General features: G+C 46.8%; 1 protein-coding gene across 2 annotated transcripts in view; it reads left to right on the top strand.

Annotated features, from left to right (window-relative positions):
* Window positions 1-345: 345 nt before the first annotated feature.
* The window catches only part of GAB2 (GRB2 associated binding protein 2), a 93,261-nt gene continuing 72,767 nt past the window's right edge, over window positions 346-20,839 (top strand). For both annotated transcript variants that reach the window (XM_014875729.2, XM_014875728.2), the window contains exon 1: window positions 346-465. In XM_014875729.2, the coding sequence (XP_014731215.1) occupies window positions 394-465 (72 nt within the window). In that variant the 5' untranslated portion in view covers window positions 346-393. The remainder of the gene's footprint in view (window positions 466-20,839) is intronic.

Raw genomic sequence — 20,839 nt, 5'->3', positions numbered from 1 at the left:
TTCTCTATAGGCACAGTATGAGTGAGGGGAGGGCGGGGACGAGCGGCAGCCCCTCGGGGGCGGCGGTGGGCCGGGCAGCCCCTCTCCCTGCGGGGTTTGTGTCTTTAACAGGGCTGGCGGGGCGCCGGGCGGGCGGAGGCGTGGTGAGCCGGGAAGGAGCCAGTTTCCTGCTTCCCCGCTCGCAGCCGAGCGGCCGCGGCGGCGGGGGGAGGCGCTCGCCGCCCCCCCCATCCATCCTTCCATCCCTCCCTCCCTTTTTCCCTCCCTCCCTCCACCCACCCATCCATCCATCCATCCGTCCGCTCACCCACCCATCCCCGCCCGCCCTCCATGGGCCGGCGCGGCCGGCGCTGAGCGCCGGGAGGCAGCGCCCGGCGGCGCCCCGCTGCCGCGATGAGCGGCGGGGAGGTGGTGTGCTCGGGCTGGCTCCGAAAGTCACCGCCGGAGAAGAAGTTACGGAGATACGTAAGTCTCAGCCCACCCCACCTCATCCTTATCCCGGCCCCGGGAAAGCCGGGATCCATCCCCCTGCCTCCATCCCCGCTCCCTCGCCGCCAGCCCGGGTGCACCTGCCGCCGCCTCTCCCGGCGCCGCGGAAGCTCGGCAGGGCGGGGGTGCCCCTTGCCCGGGCGGGGAACGAACGCTCCTGGCTCCCCGCCGCTCGGGGAAGGCGGGTGGGAGCATCTCCGAGCCCCCCGGCTTGTTCCGTGCCCCGGGGCGGTGGGGTGGGCGGTGACGGCCGCGGCCGGAGCGGACACGGCGCTGGGGCCGCTCTGGCTGCGCCCCGCGGTGGCCGGGCTCACCCGGGACCTGCGATGGTCACACCCCCGCCTTTGAAGTCGTCTGTTTTAGGGAAGGCTGGGAGTACCTTGGTCCCGAGGAGTAAAGGTACTAACGCATCTTGGATCCCTCACAACGTTCCCATAATAGTCGCTCTCCCCCATCCCGCGCAGGGTTCCTATTAATCATTGAACGTCCGAACCCTTTGAAGATAGCACCAGTAGCGCTCCGATAGCCTTTGTGTCGTTAGCGGCTGAGATCAAACACTTCAAAGAAGTTGTAAAAAGAGGGTCCAAATGCCGGCTCTGTCACATTCCCCACTCATTGAAAGAAATAACTGTTCTTTGCGTCCTCCGCCTGACAGTCCTGCCATGTGCCACGAGCATTAGAGCTCAGAAACGCGCTGCCGTCCTATGACTCGGCACATCGCTCCCCGGGATGTCAAGGGTCCCACTCCCTGACACCAGTGACTAGCCTCAGCCAGCCTTTGGATGACTGGAATGCAGCCTCTGTGAGGGAGCTGGATGCTCTCTCTTCCTGAGGGGACACTAGCCAGATCATCCTTCGGTCCTGTTGCTTTTGCCTGCGTGCATTTCGGGAATGGCAGGCAGAACAAGTGCAGCTGGTGTTTCCCCAGTGTCTGTTATTGATTGATGGAAGCATCACTGCCTTACCCTTGAGAGGGAGATGGATGTCTGTAGTCCTGTACTGCAGGCTAGAGCAGGACTGAGGTTGTGTCTGATTTGTGATGGAGTGTTATTAGCCTTGCCCGAAATGTGTTCAGCCCCATAGACGTCAGTGGTGCCACAATCCTTTGCATTAGACTGTGTGTCCAGTGCTCTTGGCAACCCTTCCCTTGTGTGCCTTATGCTCTTCCAGGGAATATCAGGTTGGCACAGGGCTGTGGCATGGAACTGCTAGGGAATCCAGTAGGGTAAACATGAGTGTTTACGTGGGAAGTATCAACCCCCTAATGAACGTAGACAGTCTTTGTGGGAGGTGGACAGAATGATTTTGTGCATGCTGAACTGTGGAGGATGCTTTTAGCTTAATGGAGCAAAGCACCTTCCTCCCGCAGAAATCAACTAATTGCTGATCCTGAGTCACCAATGGCCTTAACTCATCAAACATCATTAGCTCCCCAGCATCTGCCCCGTGAAAGGACGCTCACATCACTGTCTGAATATCCAGCTTGTGCTCTGGCATTCCAGCAAGAGCTGAATAAATCTGCTAAATGCTCTACATGGAGGGTGTGACATGCCAGCGGTTAGTGCTAATTATCGATGTGCATAAGAGTGCTTTTCATCCACATACATCCCAAAGTGCTTTGCAAGCCACCTATGTTTTCAAAACATCCTCATTCCCCCCAGAGGAAATGCGGCCCTGCTGAGATGTGCCCGGCCATCCCACGCAGGCTCCGCGGGGCAGGAAGCGATGCTTGGCAGATGTCACTCGAGGGGATCTCTGCGCTGGAGCAGTCCCGGCACTGTGGTCAGTGGGACTTCCCTTCCAGTCACACCAGTTGCAGCAGCTTCCTGCATCGGTGGCTGGATTTGAAAGTGTTGGCCTTTAGCTGGGACTGTGTCTCACTTGATGGTGCCTCGTCCCTTTGCTTTGTAATGTGTTATTATTGATGCTGTATTTGTGTAGCTGTGGTGTGCATTCAGGCTGTTGGTGTGTGGATCAGGTTCTCCTCCAGAGTAGTTCAGAGCAGCTTGCTGGTCCAGAGCCTGAGGGTGATGGCTTTCCTCCCATAAAACCTGCCTTTGTCCACAATAAACCCACATGGTTGGACTTTGGTTTTCGTGCATGAAATGCGCTCTACGCCAGCTTTTGTATGGCCTCAAAGGGAAGGTGTTGAATCTCTGCCTTTACCACTTTCCTATACCTTCAGTTTATATTCTGCTTTGAGACCTCAAAGGAGAAATCTCAGGCTGCAGGATGCTGCTAATGGGGTTTGAAGTTCCTGCTCTGGCTGTATTGACACAGGGTAGAGGATAGATTTATTTTTTCTTTGACAAGTGCATTTCAAATGTATGTGTCTGCACATGGGTGTGTTGCTAACGCTGTCCTTGAAGTGCTGTGCTTTTATAAGCTTTGTTTTGTTTTGCTTTTATTTTTCAGGGAGATCTATGGCAAGAGAGGAAGGTACTAAATTTTCTCTCTGACTTCCACCCGGGGTGGTTGGGAAAGGGGACTCTTCTCCACACCTGATCTGTGCAGCATTAATCTGCATTTACAGCAATACCTGCTCTGTTTCACTTCAGAGGGTTGAGTTTATGTGAGATTGTGGGACTTACCTGAACACCACTCTGGGAAATATCAGCATTGTGTTTCTCTTCTGTTGAGAGACATTCAAATGATCAAATGATGACTGCTTAAAGGTTGAGACAAAGTGTACCTTTTTTCAGGCTCATAACTGCAGACAGGGGTTCATGTAGACTGGGCAGTTTGGCTGTAAATGCTACTGTAATATTGATAATAAAAGCTAAGAAAACAATTGAAGGTCAAAAGTAATTGAAGTACCAAAATATCTCTTTTCACCTCTGTTCTTCTTGGGAAGAAGCTCCCTTGTCCTCTTGCTTAATTGCTTTTTTTCAGACAAACACTTTTTGTATTTTTATAGAATGGCTTGAGTTGGAAGAGAGGTTTAAAACTAATCTATCCCAATCCCCTGGCAATGAGCAGGACACCTTCAAGCAGACCAGGTTCCTCAGCCTGGCTTTGTGGGTTTCCAGGGATGGAGCATCCACCACCTCTCTGGGCAGCCTGTGCTAGTGTTTTATCACCCCCATTTTAAAAAATTTTCTTCTCATGTCTGGTCTGAATCTGCCCTCTTTCAGTTTAAAGCCATTGTTCCATGTCCTGTTGCTACAGACCCTATTAAAAAGCCTTTTCCTACCTTTTGCCTTTCTGACTTTCATGCATGAAAGGGTCTCCTTGTATGCAGGCACAAAGCACAGAACTATCTTTTAATTCTCCTTCTGCCTTTTCCTTAAAAATTTTTTTTTTTAATTAAAAAAACCCCAAAACAATCCCTAAACAAAACCCCGGGCTTTAGTTGTGTGACCAGCGAGCCGAGACCAGCACATGTTGTGCTGGTCCTGTACTGACTCACTGTCTCCTGGTCCTCTCCTGCTGGACGTGCCTGTCTGTTGTCTCCTGTGTTAGACGTGGGTTTAGAGCAGTGTTTTGTCTGTCCGCTGCCCGGCACGATGGGCTCGGGGGTGGACTGTCTGGCAGGGAAGCACTGTGAAAAATAAGTGCTGTCGTGGAGCAGCTCAGCTCCCTATCGTTAGATCAGTGTGCTCTGCCTGCTCATTTATGTACCATGAAGTCAGAGTATTTTGTGTCTGGCTGAGATGCATGTCTGCAGTTCTGACTAAAACAAAAGCTTCTCGTCGTGTACCAGTTTTACAGTCCTTTAGTGGTGTGGGTTTGGGTTTTTTTTTTCCTCCCAGCAGGTTTACTGGGTTTGGCTTTGTGCATCACTGTCATTCTTACATCGAGCAAAAGCAGTTTAATCAAGGTCATTGGAAGAGCTGCTCCTCTCTGACGGGGCAAGCAAGAAGAGGTTAAAGGGCTGATTTACAGATTGCAGCCCTATTCCTAGGGGCAGCTCCTTGGTGAAGGGCTTATTTTGGTTCCTGAAGTAGATCCTTCATATTCCACCTGAAAATGCATTGTAAAAATGTCCTCCTTAAATGAGAATGTGGGATGTGGACTGAAGTAGGACTATTAGTACAGAGATATAGGCTGTCAAGTGGTGGAGATGCCAAGTGGAGTTTGGCACAGTGGAGTTTGGCCAAGTGGAGTTTGGGATTAAATTTTGTAGGAGGGAGAAGAAAGATCATCTCTTTATTCTGCAGCAAAGTATAAAAGATAGGTATTGAGCAAAATTATCTCCTTTTTTTTCCTCTTTTCTCTTAGGAGTTTTAATTGGTCGCTTTCATGCTCAGCTGTGCCATGCCTCATTTGGGATGCTCTACCCGCTAACAAAAGTAGGAAATAGTTGCAGAAACGCCAGAGAAAATCAACAAAAAATGAGCAAAAATATAGAAAACAGAAAGACTGAAGGAAATGGGGTTGTTTGAGGATGAGAGGGCTGAGAGGAGAAATAACAGACCTCGAATATGCCAAAGGTAGCTGTGAAGGGGAAGGGAGTAAACTGTTCTCCATGGCTGGTGGTTGGAGGCCAAGAAGTGCTGAACTTGAACTGCAGCAAGGGAAGCAAGCTTAGGAAAAACTTCCTAACCTCTGATTCCAGAGGAGTGGAGCAGTGGAACAGATGGTTTGGGATGGGCTTGGAGACTCCATCGTGGCAGTTCTGAAATGCAGGTTGGCTAAACTCCACTTCAGAGAGCTGAATCTGTTTTGAGGCAGTGGAATAAATTTGACAAATTCTCCAAAAGTTCCTTCCAGTGCTGGCTTAGGTGAATTTATAGATTTTGAGCCTGGATGCAGGGAGGGACTCAGGGAAGTGCTCTGACAAGTTCTTTGTAGAAAGTTTTGACTGCACTGAACTCCATGAGTTTGCACTTATTCCATCTGTCAAATTGCCTTGCTGCACCCTGCCCCTCCCATGTAATCTCCCAGCTTGATTCCAAAAGACCATCATATATTTTAGCTATTGTCATCTGCCCCATGATTCAGAGAAGGGATGAACACTTGCTCCACCAGAGAAGGTTTTGCAGGTCAGGGGGTGCATTTTGCTTGCAAAGGCAGTGCCTGCCAGCACTCCTGCTACACCAGCTCTCTTGTGCAATGCTGCACAAAGGTCCCGCTCTCTAACTTGTTTCTCTGCTGCATCATTGCTGGTGAGTCAAAACACACGACCTCTACCCTACAACCTCCTTTTGGGGTCATTTTTTTTGAGTGTGGGGCTGCATTCCTTTGTCCACTGTAGCATTTTCTGGAAATAGTAAGGTGGTGAGGTATTGTCGTCATGATAATTGTGATCTAGTAACATGCAGATACTTGAAGGATAGTTGTGAGAATGATGGAGTCAAACTCTTCTTAATTGTAGAAGGTGACAAAATAAGGAGCAACAACCACAACCCAGCTTTGAAGATTCAGGTTAGGTCTTAGGAAAGCCCCTCCAGTAAGAGGGTCATGGTGTAAAGGAAGAGGTTCCCACAGAGGCTGCAGGGTCTCAGTCTTTGGAGGTTTTCAAGAGTTGGTTAGACAAAATTCCAGCTGACCTGATCTAGTGGCACCTCAAATGCAAGGCTGGACTAGAAACCTCCCGAGGTGCCTCTAACCCAACATTTCTTAAACCTCTGTAAGGTGCAATGTGGAGCCACGAGTCTCAGAAGCAGTAGAGCTGTTGTAGCCCAGCTAGCTGTGAAGGTGGATGGTCTTGGTTTTGTTTGCTGCCAACACACGTGCTGGGGCAGCTCTTTCCAGCTGCTGAAACCCAGACTGGTTTGGTCAGGACTAACCCGTGTGTGTTCCGAGGCATTGCATCAATTGAGGTGGACATGCCCACAAGGGTGTGTTGTCTGGGGGGTGAACCTGGTTTATTTTCCTGGTACTTTGGCTTTGCCAAGACAGCTTGAGTGAATCCTCAGCTATCTGTCACGACTTCAGAGTTGGCTGATTGTCCTGGCAGTCCACAGTGGCTGTAAAAGATTGATGATGGCAAAGCACAGGTTGAACTTAAGAAAGGCAAACAATACTTAAGGAAAGTGTGTGAGGAAGCTGGCCTCATTTCTCTTTGAAAGAGAGCAGAAGTGATACTGAAACAATTTTTTCCCCTTTTTCGTTTAGCAACTAACAGATGAAAGACATGATGCAAAAGTGTTTACCAGACCGAAGCACATAATTTATAGTAGTGACTCAAAGGCAGAACAAAAATTATTTGTCTGTATTACAGTAGCAGCTGAGGTGACTGGGGCTCCATGTGCTGTGTCTGGGGAGACCACATCTGCCCTGAAAGGTCTGGTCTGGTGCAGAAACCAAGGCACGGAGCAAATCAGTGAATTGGCTGCACTTGTGTTCAGGGTCAATCTCACAACTGGAAACTCACCCTGGCTTTGTGGTTTCTACCTGGAAGCCCCTGGTTTCCGAGCTGCACACAAGGATGTGTGAAACTGTGGAAACGGATTGCAGACAAGTACATAAAACATATCAGGGATTTGGATGATGAGGGTGCCAAGGTTATCAAGGGTCTTGCTAAGATGAGTTGATCCAAAAGGTTTGGAAATTACTGCTTTTAATATAAATGGCACTTCCTTTCAGTATTCCTTTAAAGTCTTTAAAGTCTCACTGCCCTATCATAATGCTTAGGTGGATCTTTCAGTACCTTACAGTGGTGACAAAATGTATCTCAGGAGGTAGAAGAAATGAGAGAGATTTTTATTTAATTCATAGTGCCCGTAGAACAGCAGTAGAGCTGAAAGACCTTTTGCTGCCATTCTGTGTAGCTTCTCCACCTTGCTGCCAAGTGAAACCAGCTTTGTGGTTATCATGTGGTTATCATGGGTTAAACCACAGCAAATTGGCAGTGAACGTGGGAGTGAACTCCATCTATAGATGGAGCCAGTGTAGAGTATGGCTGGTGCCTGATCTTTAGTGGGGCTCTCTCAGTCTTAGGGCCAGTGCTCTTCAACGTTGTAATAAATTACTTGGGTGCAGGACTCAAAGGAATGCTAAGTAAGTTTGTTGATGTTAATAAACTGGGAGGAGTTGTTGATTTCCTCTAAGGCAGAGAGGACCTACAGAGAGATCCGAACAAATTAGAGGTCTGGGCAATCACCAACCATATGAAATTTAACAAGGGAAAGTACTGGATTCTGCACCTGTCATGGGGCAGCCCTGGATGTATGGATAGCCTGTGGAATGAGCTTCTGGAGAGCAGTGCCACAGAAAGGGACCTGAGGTTCCTGGTGGACAGAAAGTTGAATCTGAGCCAGCAGTGCCCAGGCAGCCAGGAGGGCCAAGCGTGTCCTGGGGTCATCAGGCACAGCATCACCAGCCAGGCAGGGGAGGGATTGTCCTGCTCTGCTCTGAGCTGGGGCAGCCTCACCTCGAGGGCTGGGGACAGTTTTGGGTGCCACAGTGTTTGAAAGATACAGGGATTAGAGAGCATCCAGAGGAGGGCCATGAACATGGTGAAGGCTCTGGAGGAGGAACCTTACAAGGAGCAGCTGAGGGCACTTGGTCTGTTCAGCTGGAGAAAGGAGACTGAGGGGAGACCTCACTGTGGTCTGAAACTGCTGTGGAAGCAGAGGGGCAGGCACTGATCTCTTCTCTGGGGTGACCAGTGACAGGACGGAGTGAGCGGCATGAAGCTGTGTCAGAAGAAGTTTAGGTTGGATGTTAGGAAAGAGTTCTTCACCCAGAGGGTGTTTGGGCACTGGAACAGGCTCCCCAGGGAAGTGTTCATAGCACCAAGCTTGGTGGAGTTCAAGAAGCACTTGGACAATGCTCTTGGGTGCGTGGTGTGACTCCTGGGGTGTCTTGTGCAGGGCCAGGAGTTAGACTTCAGTGATCCTTGTGAGTCCCTGTCAGCTCAGGATCTTCTGTAATTCTATGATCACTTTTCTTGCTTATTCGTGATTAGTGACAGAAAAAGCAAATATTCATCGTGTGGACTCACAGAAAATAGACCTGAGACCCTAAGAAGAGATCCAGAGCATTTGCATGCTGCCAGGCATACACAGTTGCACCAAGGCGTGCCTGCCACGACCTTGCAATGCACAAAGAGGATTTCCTCAAGGTCAGTGTGCAAGCCTGCACAGTGCCATCCCACACATGTCATCAATCATATCTACTCATACAGCAATTTAAATACGTGCTCTGTTTAAAATTAAAAAAAAAAAATATTTTAGAAGCATCTTTGGTCAAAAAAAATGTTCTTAGCTGTCTTTAGCCTGCAAGCTGTGCCTTTAAAGGACAGGAGGAAAATCTGAGTGCTGGAAGCATATGTTTCTTGCTGTGTAAGATAGCCAGCGGTGCCTGTTTCTCCAATGAATCTGGACTAAATCCAGCAACCTGGGGGGGAAGTGGGGAGCTGATTTCATCTCTGGATTTGTGTTTTCATATTTGGTTCCTATTTTTTTTACTGAGTTCTTGTGCAGTTTTCCTGGGCAGGGTTCTGATCTGGGAAATCTTGCATCAGTCTGGTTGTCTGCATTACACTAATACCTAGAAATGAACTTCTCCATCCAAATGTGAATATTCTTGCCCCAAAATGATGTGTGTTCAGGGTAGGAAGTTCTCTCTTGGGTCAGAAATGGGACATTTTTATTTATAGTTTAAATCTAGTTTTGAGGCAGGACCACTTGAAAACAGTTCTTAGACATTTCTGTATTAAATGTTCAGATTGCTTCTTCTTTTCTGTTGCTTCAAAAGCTTTTCTGTCTCTGCCTACTCCAGACTCCACATGGTCTCTGAATTTTTAAATGCTGTTGTATGTTTGTTCTCTCTGTTACAGAAATAACAATCTATTGACAGAAATTAAAATCTATTGACTGAACTGTCTTCTGGGTTTTTTTGTTGTTTTTTTTTAAATTATTATTTATTCTTTCTTTTGCTTCCCCACGCCTTTTGGACACATCCATACTATTTCCATCATGTCTTCTGGATCAAAGATACTGCCCTAATAGCATTTCAGTACTTGTTATGCATCTTATTCCATTTAAACCTGGTATTTTCCAAAGGCGTTTGCTTTGGAAGGCATTTAGACATTTCTTTGGTGGAGTTCCAGGTCCCGCATCCATATGGTAAGATGGAAATAACATTTTGAGTCAAAGATTTGCGGTCTCCTGAATTTCATGGATTTGCAGTGATTAAGTTTTCCTGATGATCCCAGCTGCTGCCTCGCCCATTCTGGTTCCTCATTGACCTTCAGGACAAGCCAATGGACTTTCATGTGGCTGCTAGAAGTTGCAAGTTGATTTGCTAAATCTACTTTCTGGCCACTTAACATAATATCCAACCAGGGATTATGTCTTCTTTCCAAAAGTGCCTAGTAAATCTTCATTTCTCTCCTCTCTACTGGTGACACTGGGGTGTCTTTTAAATATTCAGCTTTGAAGAGCTATGTTGCACATACATGGGAGCTCTGGTACCGTGTGCTGCTGTTGAGCTGGGCAATGCTTTCATTTGTCTGTGTTTTTTTAATCTCATAATAATTTCAACAGCGATGCTTAATGGGATTTTAAGTCATTGCTACCGATCTGTTCTTCAGGTCTTCATCCATATAGTTATTTAAGGATCTTTTGGCCTTTTTTTTTGTTTATTTGTAGGGGGAAATAATGTGGTTTTACTGCTCTCTGGATGCTCTTGGCTTGAAACTGTGCCCCATGGAAAAGGGAAGGTTGGCTGTGCAATTCAGTTCTGGGTTTTGATAGTTGCCTCTCCATTTAAAAGTCTCTCTTACCACTCTTGTAGAGGCTATGTCAGCAACTCCAGATCTCCTTTCTTCTCACACTGCTTGCCCACAGGTGCTGTGTTTGAGAGCTATCCAGCACAGGAAAGGGCCAGCACAATAAACCATAGGATCATAGAATCGCAGTGGTTTGGTTTGGAAGCAGCCTTAAAGATCACCAACCCCCTGCCATGGTCTGGGACACCTTCCACTGGACCAGGTTGCTCAGAGCCACATCCAGCTTGGCCTTGAATACCTCCAAGGTTGGAGCATCCACAGCTTCTCTGAGCAACCTGTGCCAGTGCCTCACCACCCTCACAGTAAAGAATTTCTTCCTAACGTCTAATCTAAATCTCTCCTCTTCTAGTTTAAAACTCTTCCCCCTTTTCCTGTCACTATCTGCCTGTGTAAAAATTCACTCTTCCTCTCTTAAAAGCTCTTTTTAAGTACTGGAAGGCCACAATGAGGTCTCTCCAGAGCCTTTTCTTCTCCATGCCCCTTCCATAAATGCCCCTCTGTAAATGTAAATCTGGCTGATTGACAGCAGAAAACAGCCACTCCACTTCCATGCCATCAACACTGCACACAGCTCCTTTGATTCTGGGTCACTGTGGTGTTCCTAAATAGCTCCTTCCAGATAGGAAGCTCCCGGGAAAACCTCGTTTACTTTGACCCAAGAAGAGAATTGATGACTTGAGGCTTGTGTTCTCCCCCCGTCTCTCCTTCCCTGCCTGCCTCACCCACTGCCCACCACACGTAATGTCAGACTGGAGTTTCCAGCGGGCAGTGGGGAACAGAAGAGCTCATTGTTTCAGGGGTCAGGGCACAGGGCCAGGGTGGCAGGAGAGGGGGGCACAGAGCTGGCAGCTGAGCCCCACTGCTACCTCCAGCATGGCCCTGATGTTATCCATGGGGGCAGCCATGCAGACAGTGGGCACTCTGTGATTGTGGTTTCTTAAAGCCTTTGAGGGAGGGGAGTAAATAAATAAATAAATGAAAGGGGAAAAAAAAAGACATGCAGAAGATATGGGGTGTATGGACTGACAGAGGTCCTTTTAGCTGTCCTGACCAGAAGGAGATGCTGAGAAATGATGTAGGCTGGTCCCTCCTCAAGGTTTCAAATTTGGCAGTTGAGGTTTTAACTGAGCATTATCTGTTTAGGTCCTTCTCTGAGCCCTCTGTGTGCAAGGAGTGAGGCAGGACAGGGGGCAGGAAGTTTTTCTGCCAGCAATCAGGACTTTATCCTGCAGCAATGTGTGTGTGGGTGGACCCCTGACACCAGCATCTTTGGAGAAGGGTGATGAGAGTGATTAGAAGCCTGGGAAAGTTTTACACAACAGGCCTCCAAAGCAGCGAAGGACAGCCACCTTCCAAGGAAAGTGAACGAGAAAGTGCCCTGGTAAAAGTCCTCAGGGCTGCTGTCCATGCAGAGGGGGGACAGCATTTCAGCTTGGCTTGTGGGTCTTCTTACGTGAGTGCCCCAGGGTCCTTCCTCGGGAAGTGGCCCAAAGTGTTTGGCACATCACCAAAGAGAATGATGTCCCATCCTGTCTTGGAACCCACTCTTGAAGGGGTAGGATTTGTGCTTGGGAGAGGTGGCCAGATGTGTCTGACCCCTGGGCATCAAATGCAGAAGGGGGGCAGGTCACAGAAGTTAAAGCTTGTAAGATCATTTTGTTTCTTCATCCTTCGGCAAGTTCTGCCTCTGCTGTTGATGTGCAATGGGGGAGAAGCTGCCTCCTCCTACCAGCTCTGAATTTGCACCTTCTAAAGTAGATGAGATACGAATAATGTGAATATCTGCCAATTTTAGAAGGTGATAGCATGAAGAAAACACTGGAAAGGAACAAAATTGTTATTTTGAGGTTTAAAGCAGTCAAACAGTTGAGGATGGGTCTTTCCAAGAGATAGGGCTCTCTGCTCTTTCCTTTTCAGTGAGTTTCCACCTGTAATGGGTTGTAATGCATTGGTCCAAGACTAGCTACATCCAGCACCATAGCCATAGAGTTGCTCCCAAAGCCATTTTCAGCCTGTGCCTTACATTCCCTGCAAAGTCAGCCCAAGGGAGGTAGGGCCTGAAGGAATCAGGCCGTTGTCTCAAACACTTGCAAAACACGTTGGCTGAGGCTTCGTCTGGGAATCAATCAATACACTCTTTTTAGCATCAAATCAGTACAGCCAGCTGGCATGCAGATGGGCTGATGTATCATGTACTGTCACAGGAAGGTGCATTGAGGAGCAAGATTTGAAAACAGAATCATGTATGGAGAAAAAGGTTGCCTGCAAGGTTTATTTGTTTGGGGTTTTTTGATACTGAAGGTGCCTCTTGTGCAACAGAAGGCAGAATGTTTTACAGGTTGGCATCATGGACAGTGCTTCACAAAATACTCTGTGCTCAGGAGTGTGTGTTAGATGTTCACAGAGAGTTAATGAGTGTTTGTCTTGGGCCTCATACATTGCTCTGGGCTGGTACTGAAAAAGGGACATAAAGCAAATCCTGACCTGTGCAATGAGTAGGTTGTTCATGAGGCTTTTTTACAAGTTCTTCCTTAAGTAGGGTGTTTTATGACAATGTTCTGTTGGTGGTTTTTCTCTGTCCATCCTGCTTCTTTGGAGAGTCTGCCATGACCAGCTCAGTGTTAAATGTTGTCATTAAGGCTTGTGGGGTGAAGTGTGGACCTGCTGCTCTGACACACTTGGAATTTCCAATAGAATTGAGCTGTTGAATACCACTTGGGAAGGACAAGATTTGCATTTGTAATTAAGAAGCGCCTTTAAAGCCTGTTCTTTACATTTCTTTGTACCTGGAGCCTCCCACTAACCAACCATAGCTCAGGTTTTGGAGGAAGGTGAGAAGCCAGAATGATATGTGTTCCCCTCTGCTGTGCACATTGCTGCTGAGTCAGCTGTAATTTAGGCATGGTTCAACTCTTCTTTGTCAGTGTGCAAGAGCCTGGTGAAAACCTTGGATTTCTTTCCTTCAAAGCGTGGGAGACTTTTGACTTGTTATAAACATTTAAAAATTAAAGAAATAATGCAAACCAAACAACAACAAAAAACCCAACAAAATACTGGTTTGATAGAAAACGAGACAGCACAATCAGAAGTGTGGTTGTGGTGCTCTTCATGTTGTAACTCAGACATTCATTCCTAGTCAGTATATATTCCTGGATATTGTCGTATCTGCTTCTGCCATTTTCCCACCTTTATCCTTTTTGTCCCCAAAGCCCAGTGGTGTGGCCTGGGCTTGGGTTCATTTTCTTTCCCCCAAGCTTTGGTCCTTGCACTTCGAATTCCCACTAAATACTCATACACCTACCCTGAATATTCCAGAGTCTTGGCATTATAACACTGACATAGGTTGTAAACACAAATTATTTTAGCTTTGCACATCCCAAAAGAGCAAAGAGCTGGCACAAGAGGTTGGACACTCAGTGAGTTTCTAACCTTTCCACCCCTGGGCAGCCAGGTTGCTTACAGGACTACTGGATCTTTACTGACCCTGCCTTATAAGTAGGAAATTACAGTGTACAGGGACCAAGTGAATATTTCAGGGCTGGCAACAAGTCTGTCAGAGAGCTGGGAACCAGATACCAACATCCTCCAGTCTCATCTTCGTTTTCCCATTTCTAAGCTGCATCCCAGCATGCTCGGTCCCTGCAGTCTCACGCTGAGAAATTCCAAGTTTCCTGAGCCAAGTTCACTCGCGCGTGCCTTGCCTTGAAGTTCATTGGGTAAGGTGAGGAGTGAATTCAGCCTGTTTAAAAACTCAGTCCAGCTGCCAGACAGGAAAACCTGATGAGCAGAAAGTCAGTCAGACGTGGGAAAGGAGGGGGAAGAGGTGAGTGGCTGTTGTGTGCTGGGCAGGGCGTTTGTGCCAAAATCGGTGGATTTACACTGTTTTGGGAGTACACACGTGGCAGGGCACGTGTGTGTGCTGGTGGGTGCGCTCAGTTGGGTAATAAGAATAAATCTGCTCTGCTTTTGAGAGGCTGGGACTGAAACATGGTGTAATAGCAATGTGTATAATTTTGTACGGTGAGACAGTAATTTACTGTGCTGTTTCGGCCATCAGCACAACAGCTAGAGGCTGTTAAGATAATTTAGTGGAGGTTTGTGGTTATAAACACATTTCCATCGTGACTAAGGATTCTAATAGAAATTAAATTTAGCCAAGGGGGTTTTAGTATATTTTTTTGTTTGTTTCATACTCCCCAGTGTTTCTGTTTTGATTTATTAATGTTAAGGAATAAACTGAGGGATGGCTATTAAATGTTTTTTAACATATAAAAATAGGAGTTGTAAAATACTGGATGTTGCAATTAATTTAGTGTCATCTAATTGTTCAGCAGAGGGGCTCTGGGGTGTCCTGCTCTTGGCTGCTGATTCTACAGACATGTTGGGTAATGCGAAAAACTATTGTAATTCAATTCTTTGTTATATACATGTTTTTCACTTGGAGTGCTCTGAGTAGAAAAGAAAATAGTTTTCTCCATCCATCTTGGCTTCACACAGGATAATTTGTTCAGGATTAAGAACTGGTTTTTGAAATTTAAACACAGCTGCATTCAAGTGTTCAGGTGCCCACATATCAGCTCAGGACCTCAACAAGCCCCCAGGACCTCAGCCCTGGACTTCCAGCCATGTCCTGCATCCATACAAAACCCCTCTTCCACCACTGAGAGCAAGGAGTGTGAGCGATGTGATCTGCTGTGGGAATGCCTCAGCTCTCCCACTCTGCTGCCTTAATCCTACTAATAACAACAGAAAGTTTGAAGGCTTAGTTTGGAATTGGATAGCTCGCCAAAAATAGGCTCTCCCTGAAGATACCTCCTACTTCCTGCTGGGCTGGAAAAGCTGTGCTGGCAGCCTATGCACTTGGATATTTAGGCATCTTCTGGAGCCTAAAGCATGAAGGAATGCAAAATAATAGAGGAAATCAGTCGAACTTGTTAAATTTCAGAATAGCATTTGGTTTGTGCTTCAAAAAGTGTTCTCCCCCACGCTCTTCCTGCATAAAAAGGCACTTGAGCCAAACCCCAATATTTACAAATACTTTTGAGATCTTCCAGGTGCTGGAGCTCAAGGTATTTGAGTTCTTCCAGGCTAGACCCTCTTTCTCTGAATAACAGATCTTGGCTTGAATGTGTCAGAAAATTGTGGACCCCAAACAGGTCCCTGTGCATGCAGAGCTGTATTGGCCCCATCTCTGTCTTCATGTGCTCAGGACCGGGGGAAGGAGTTACATTTAAAAAGTCCTCTAGAACAATAAGCTTTTGTTAATTTGTTACATTGAAAGGCCTCTGAAGGTCTCAGGGAATAGCTGGTACCCTCTGGTTTATTTTAGGAGTTTGTCATCAGGGGCTTCATCACCTTTGGGACGATGGGCTGGGCATGGAGGTGGCAGGCACAGAGGTTTCCTCTGCACAGCTCTCTGCAGGCTGCGTGTTTTGGTACCCTCTTCTGTCCATTTTATTTTAGTCTTCCTTTCACCTTTCCATGTAATGTGTAACCTTTAGGGGGTTGCCACTTCTCCCAGGACGTGACTTGTATTTTGGTTACTGAGCACCTGGTTTTATGGCACTGAGTGGAACTGCCTCTGTGAGTCTGTCTTAAGGTGAGTAGGAATGAGCACAGAAAGGCTGACATGGCCATCCCCATGTGCTGCAGAGAATCCAGAAACCCAGCCCCAACCTCTGCCTGGACACAGCCATGCTGTGAGGGGCAAATCCCATTCCAAGCAGGACTCCTCAAAACCAAGGCAAAAATTTTAAAAAGCAGTATTATTAATGTGATTCCACATGTGGTGAGCCTGCGCTTAGGAAACTGGAAAAATCTACGTTTCCAAAGTTGTTGAATAGGAATTTTAGTGTAAAACTCTTTTCCCCATCCTCCTGCTTATAAGATTTCCACAGGGGCTATTGGGATGATGCAGACAGCTGGTAATTCACCCCACTGTCTCCCCAGCCACACCAGCCCCAGCTCTAAAAACCATGTGGGGAACAGAAGTTTAGAAACACAGTCTCAACCTTTCCCGGCTTGTTTTTCCCATCTGTTTTTAACAGCATGTTCTTGCCACTTGGACCTTTCTGGGCTCGATCTTGTGATCCCTGATGTAGTATGACATTTCCAGTTTATTAGGAATGCTTTTGTTTATTTGCTGGGTGGGTTTTTCTTTCTTTCTTTCGTTTTTTTTTCCTTTTCCCTGGGTTGTGTGGAGGCTTTCTGCCTCGGCTGCCAATGCAAACGTCCCCTCCTGTGCCGGGAGGTGCCACCCACACCCGTCCTCTCTGAAATCAGGACAGTTATCTCACCGGTCTCAAGTACTTTGAGTGGTTGGTTGTTAAACCAAAAGAAAGGCTGATAATGCTTTTTCTACCATTTCATAATAAAAAGCCAGGTCCTAGAGCACTGAAGCAAATGATGTTTTAAAATTCAGTCATTGTTTTTAAACTTAGGACTAGCAAGAAGAGCCTCAGGGCTGGAGTTTGCTTGCTGGTGGCATTTTCAGTTTACACAGCCTGCCTTTGCTTTTCTTAGCAGATTGAGTTTATTGCCTGTTGCATGCAAGTGTGAGTTTGCTTCAAAGCTGAAAATGGCTCAGCTAGCCTTCAAGTTGCTCCATCTTTCCATTTTGCATAAAATTCACTACACTTCCCTCCAGTGCTAGACAAGTATCATCAATAGATGAGTATCAATGCCAGAGCAATATTGGGATTGTGGTCCAGCTCTGCCCATAATGTGCTGTTCTCTATAACCTATGTGTCCTCTATGATTTCCTTTGTATCCTTGAAATAAATCAAGTGATGACTTTTTGAGACCAATTCTCAGTTCCTGGCTGACATAAATTCCACTGCCAAACTTCAGAAATGCTTAATTGCTTAATTGTTTTCAAATACTTTCAGCTATTCTGTAGCAGCTAGTGAAGCATGTGGTAGTGTGATAAGCTGCAGTCTGCGTGGTGTTTTGTGGGGGATCTCGATCTAAAAAGTATATTTTAAATGGGCAGGACACTCCTCTGAGCATCCATGGAATGAACAGGGTTCATGGACAGGGTTTATGGTGGTGTGGGCTCTCAGGGACTTTGCTGGAGCTTCCAACTGCATCAGGAGGAGCTGGTACTCCCAGTCATTTTCTTGGCCTGGGGATAATAAGGACGTGGAGGACAGATTGCTCCATCAAGCTTATATTTGCTAAACTGAACCAAATCTCTACTGTCAGGAGAGTAAATCTGGCAAGTACCACATGGCTGCAACATGCTGGGAGTAGAGATGAGGCTGATTTCTTTTGGGTCAGTTCAGCCTGCACCTCAGCAAAGCTTCAGGTCCAAATCTTTAATTGCTGTGACCTGTGAATGATCCTTTGAAAAACTAAAGGTGTTGGTCTGTTACAAACACAAGCTGCAGTTGCAATCATGTGTGGGAAATCTTGTTCGTTGTCACAATGATCAGAATTTGCGTCTGTAACCATAAAGGTTTGCAGCCAAAAATCATTTATGTAGTGGTACCCAAAAAAGTTCAGAAAGTCATATTTGCATAGTGAAGACCATCCAGAAAAACTCAGAAAGTCCTGGGGAGCTCAGATCTGCTGTGCCTGCTTTTTAATTTTTTTAACACTGGCCTTCCCAGGAAAGCAGAGATGCCTCCAGAGACCCCACAACTCTGATTGCTTCCAGCCAAGCAGCAGTGGCATTTTTCTGTCCAGTGAATCTGGTTTCTGCATCAGCTTTCCCAGAGACCAGCCTTCATGTTATTTGTCTTCTCACTCTCTGTAGAAATCTGCACTTACCTCCAGTGCTGGAATATCATCCCCAGATGAGTATTGATGTCAGAGCAGTACTTTATGGTATCATAGAACCACAGAATGGTTTGGGTCAGAAGGAACCTTAAACATTATCTACTTCCAACTCCCTGCTGTGGCCAGGGACACCTTCCACTGCTCCAGGTTGCTCAGAGCCCCATCCAACCTTGCCTTGATTGCGTTCTTTAAGGCAAAAATAACTTACTGATATCTTCCTCAAATAGATTGGACACTCTGCATGCTTCTGGGGTTTCCTCGGGACATACTTCGAGCAGCATCGGCCCAAAGATGCTCCCAAAGACCTCACCTCCTCCTGTGCAAGCTAAGATTTGCTGATTCGCAGCATTAAACAAAATTGAGGTGAACCTCATCTTCCTGTTGCATTAATGAGACTTGTTTAATGACAGACACCATAAAAATAAAAGGAACCAGCTGTAAGGAGGTCTGATTGAAAGTGCAGCTTGCAGAGCAAGGTCAGGGTGGCAGTCTGCATGTGGCAGCTGGTCCTCAACTGCATGCTCATCCAGCTTCAGGACTGAGGGATACAGAGGATGAAACACCAGGCAGGACCAGTCCGCTTGGATGGATTCATCTGACTTGTTGCAGCACACTGAATTTGCACTTTTGGGTTTATTTTCAACCGTGGGGAAGGCCTTGTCTGCTGGAAGTAAAACTCATCCATGTGTGCTTGGGGTCCTCATCTGGCTTGAGATGGCTCTAAGATGCAGATGTGTTGCAGAGTCTTTCACCATCACATTTCCAGCCACTTGGGGAGGGAGCTGTGGGGAAAAGAGGATGGGGCTGATGCTGCGCAGCCTGAATAGAATGTGGCCTCTGGGATGCAGGAGTTTCATGCCTGCTCATGACCCTCTTTCATCCTACAGCAGGATTCTTGAAATAATAGGGTTTTTTTTATCCTTGTGGCCAATTTATGAACCAGCTTCTACCAATGTCCCCGTTTTCCTAGGGAAAGTGGCTGCTAATTTTTTCTTCACTTGTTAGACTTGCTGTGTGTTTCCCTGCTGGAGGATTCCGAAGAAGGTTTTCAATATTCATACGCTTAACTAGGTTGTGAAAAAAGGGCTGTTAGTTCCTCCAGTTTGATCTCAGATCATTAACTCCATGCTACTGCTTTCCTTTGCCATCTTTTATTCTCCTTGTCCTTCCTAAGTGTTTGTTTTTTATTGCTCTGTGTATCCTTTTAGCAATAGTGCTGGCATATTTATTATTATTAGTTGGCATATGTGCAACAAATGTCACACAAGGATCACAGGAGCCGTTGCCTTGGAGAAATTGGTGTATTTATCCCACATGGGGAATCAGAGGCACCAAAGAAACCAGATGGGCATCAGCTCCAGTCATGCCCCAACAGAGCTGCCCGTGATTTCTTCCTAAGAGGCAGTGTGGACCTTGCAGTCATTGACACATGCTTGCTTTGAACTACTTCAGCTGTGCCCTGGAAACCAGGTACTATCCAGGTCTTTATTCCAGCAAACCTGCCACCTTCAATCTTGCAATCCTCCCCATTATGCTATCCAAAACCCCCAGCCTGCTGTGGGCTGGAGCAGTGCTGCAAAGCAAAGAAGGGGAAAATAATAGTAGTAATAGGAGAGACCTGTTCTGGAGATGATAATGATAATAATTTTCTCAAGGTGTCATTTCAAAGCTGCCTATCTAGGTTTAAAAGCAAGGCAGGCAAAAGGACCAATGCCAGGGCTTTATGCAGACTTAAGAGTAAAAGTAAAGCCAAGAGGACAAAAAGGAAGGCTGAAATTCCACTTGATTATATTTTTATCCCACCAAGCTGCCTCTCAGTCTTGACGGGGACAATAGGCACTTGTTCCCAGTAAATGTCTCCCAGCTGACAGCCTGTGCTGCAGAGAGGACTGGGAAGGGGCTCCCAGGGGTTTGCCCGTGGCTGTGAGCCCCCAGGACTCGGCTCAGCCTGGCCACCTGCCTGTGTCCCACCGCACCAGGGGAGTTTATTTTTCCAGCGCTCCCACTCAGAAACGTTTGGCGAAAGGAAAAATTGTGGAGGAGGTTTAGCTCAAGTGATCACAAAAACATGTGTCCATGTAGTGTATTGCTTGCTGAGTGGTGGTTCGGGAGTTTTTTCCTTTCTTTTTTTTAAACATAACTGAGAGACTGGGAATCATGTGAGGACGATGGAGGTGATACCTTTCAGATGGACACAGGGCTGAGCAAATACAAGAAAGGGAAGTCTTTTCTGCCTGAAGCAAGTTCTCATCCTACTTCGGATGAATGAGTATAAAGGTGTCTAAGTCTTAGGGAGCCTTTCAAATCCTCGTGTTAAACCCCTGTCTTAAGCTACTGTTGTCACCAGCATGACCATCCATCCTCTCTTCTCATGACCCCACGAGACAAAATGGGCTACAGTGTCACACTGTGTCCTCTTCTTATCTCATGACTTGGTTGCTGTAGGGGAGAAAGGGACAAGATGCAAGAAGACTCAGGCTCCTGGACTTTAAAACTGGAGAGAGCTGTCCCCCACCCCCTATCCCAAATTTATTCTTGCACACAGGCTTCTCTCTCCTACCCTCCACAAATGAAACATTGCTTCATCCAGAGATGAAATGCTGAGCAAACAAATTGCAGGTCAAAGTCTCCCACTCCTTCCCCTGCCACATTCCCATCTGCACATTTTTGTGCGCCATCCCCGCTGCCTTTTCCCATGCCCTTTGTGGGGAGCAGGGTGGGTATGCTGGCTGTCACACAGCAAATGCAGCTCTGCAGATGTGAGCTGCCTTTGGCAGGCTAAAGGGAAGGGAGTTGTTTGGGGAACAGTATGGAAGTCTGGGCAGATAGTTTCCACCCTTCTTCATGAACAGAGATCGGCAGAATTGTTCTTGAAGAGAAAACAATGGT

This window comes from Sturnus vulgaris, chromosome 2, assembly GCF_052056855.1.
Source record: "Sturnus vulgaris isolate bStuVul1 chromosome 2, bStuVul1.hap1, whole genome shotgun sequence".
Classification (NCBI taxonomy): Eukaryota; Metazoa; Chordata; class Aves; order Passeriformes; family Sturnidae; genus Sturnus; species Sturnus vulgaris.
This window is presented reverse-complemented; position numbering and strand designations above follow the sequence as displayed.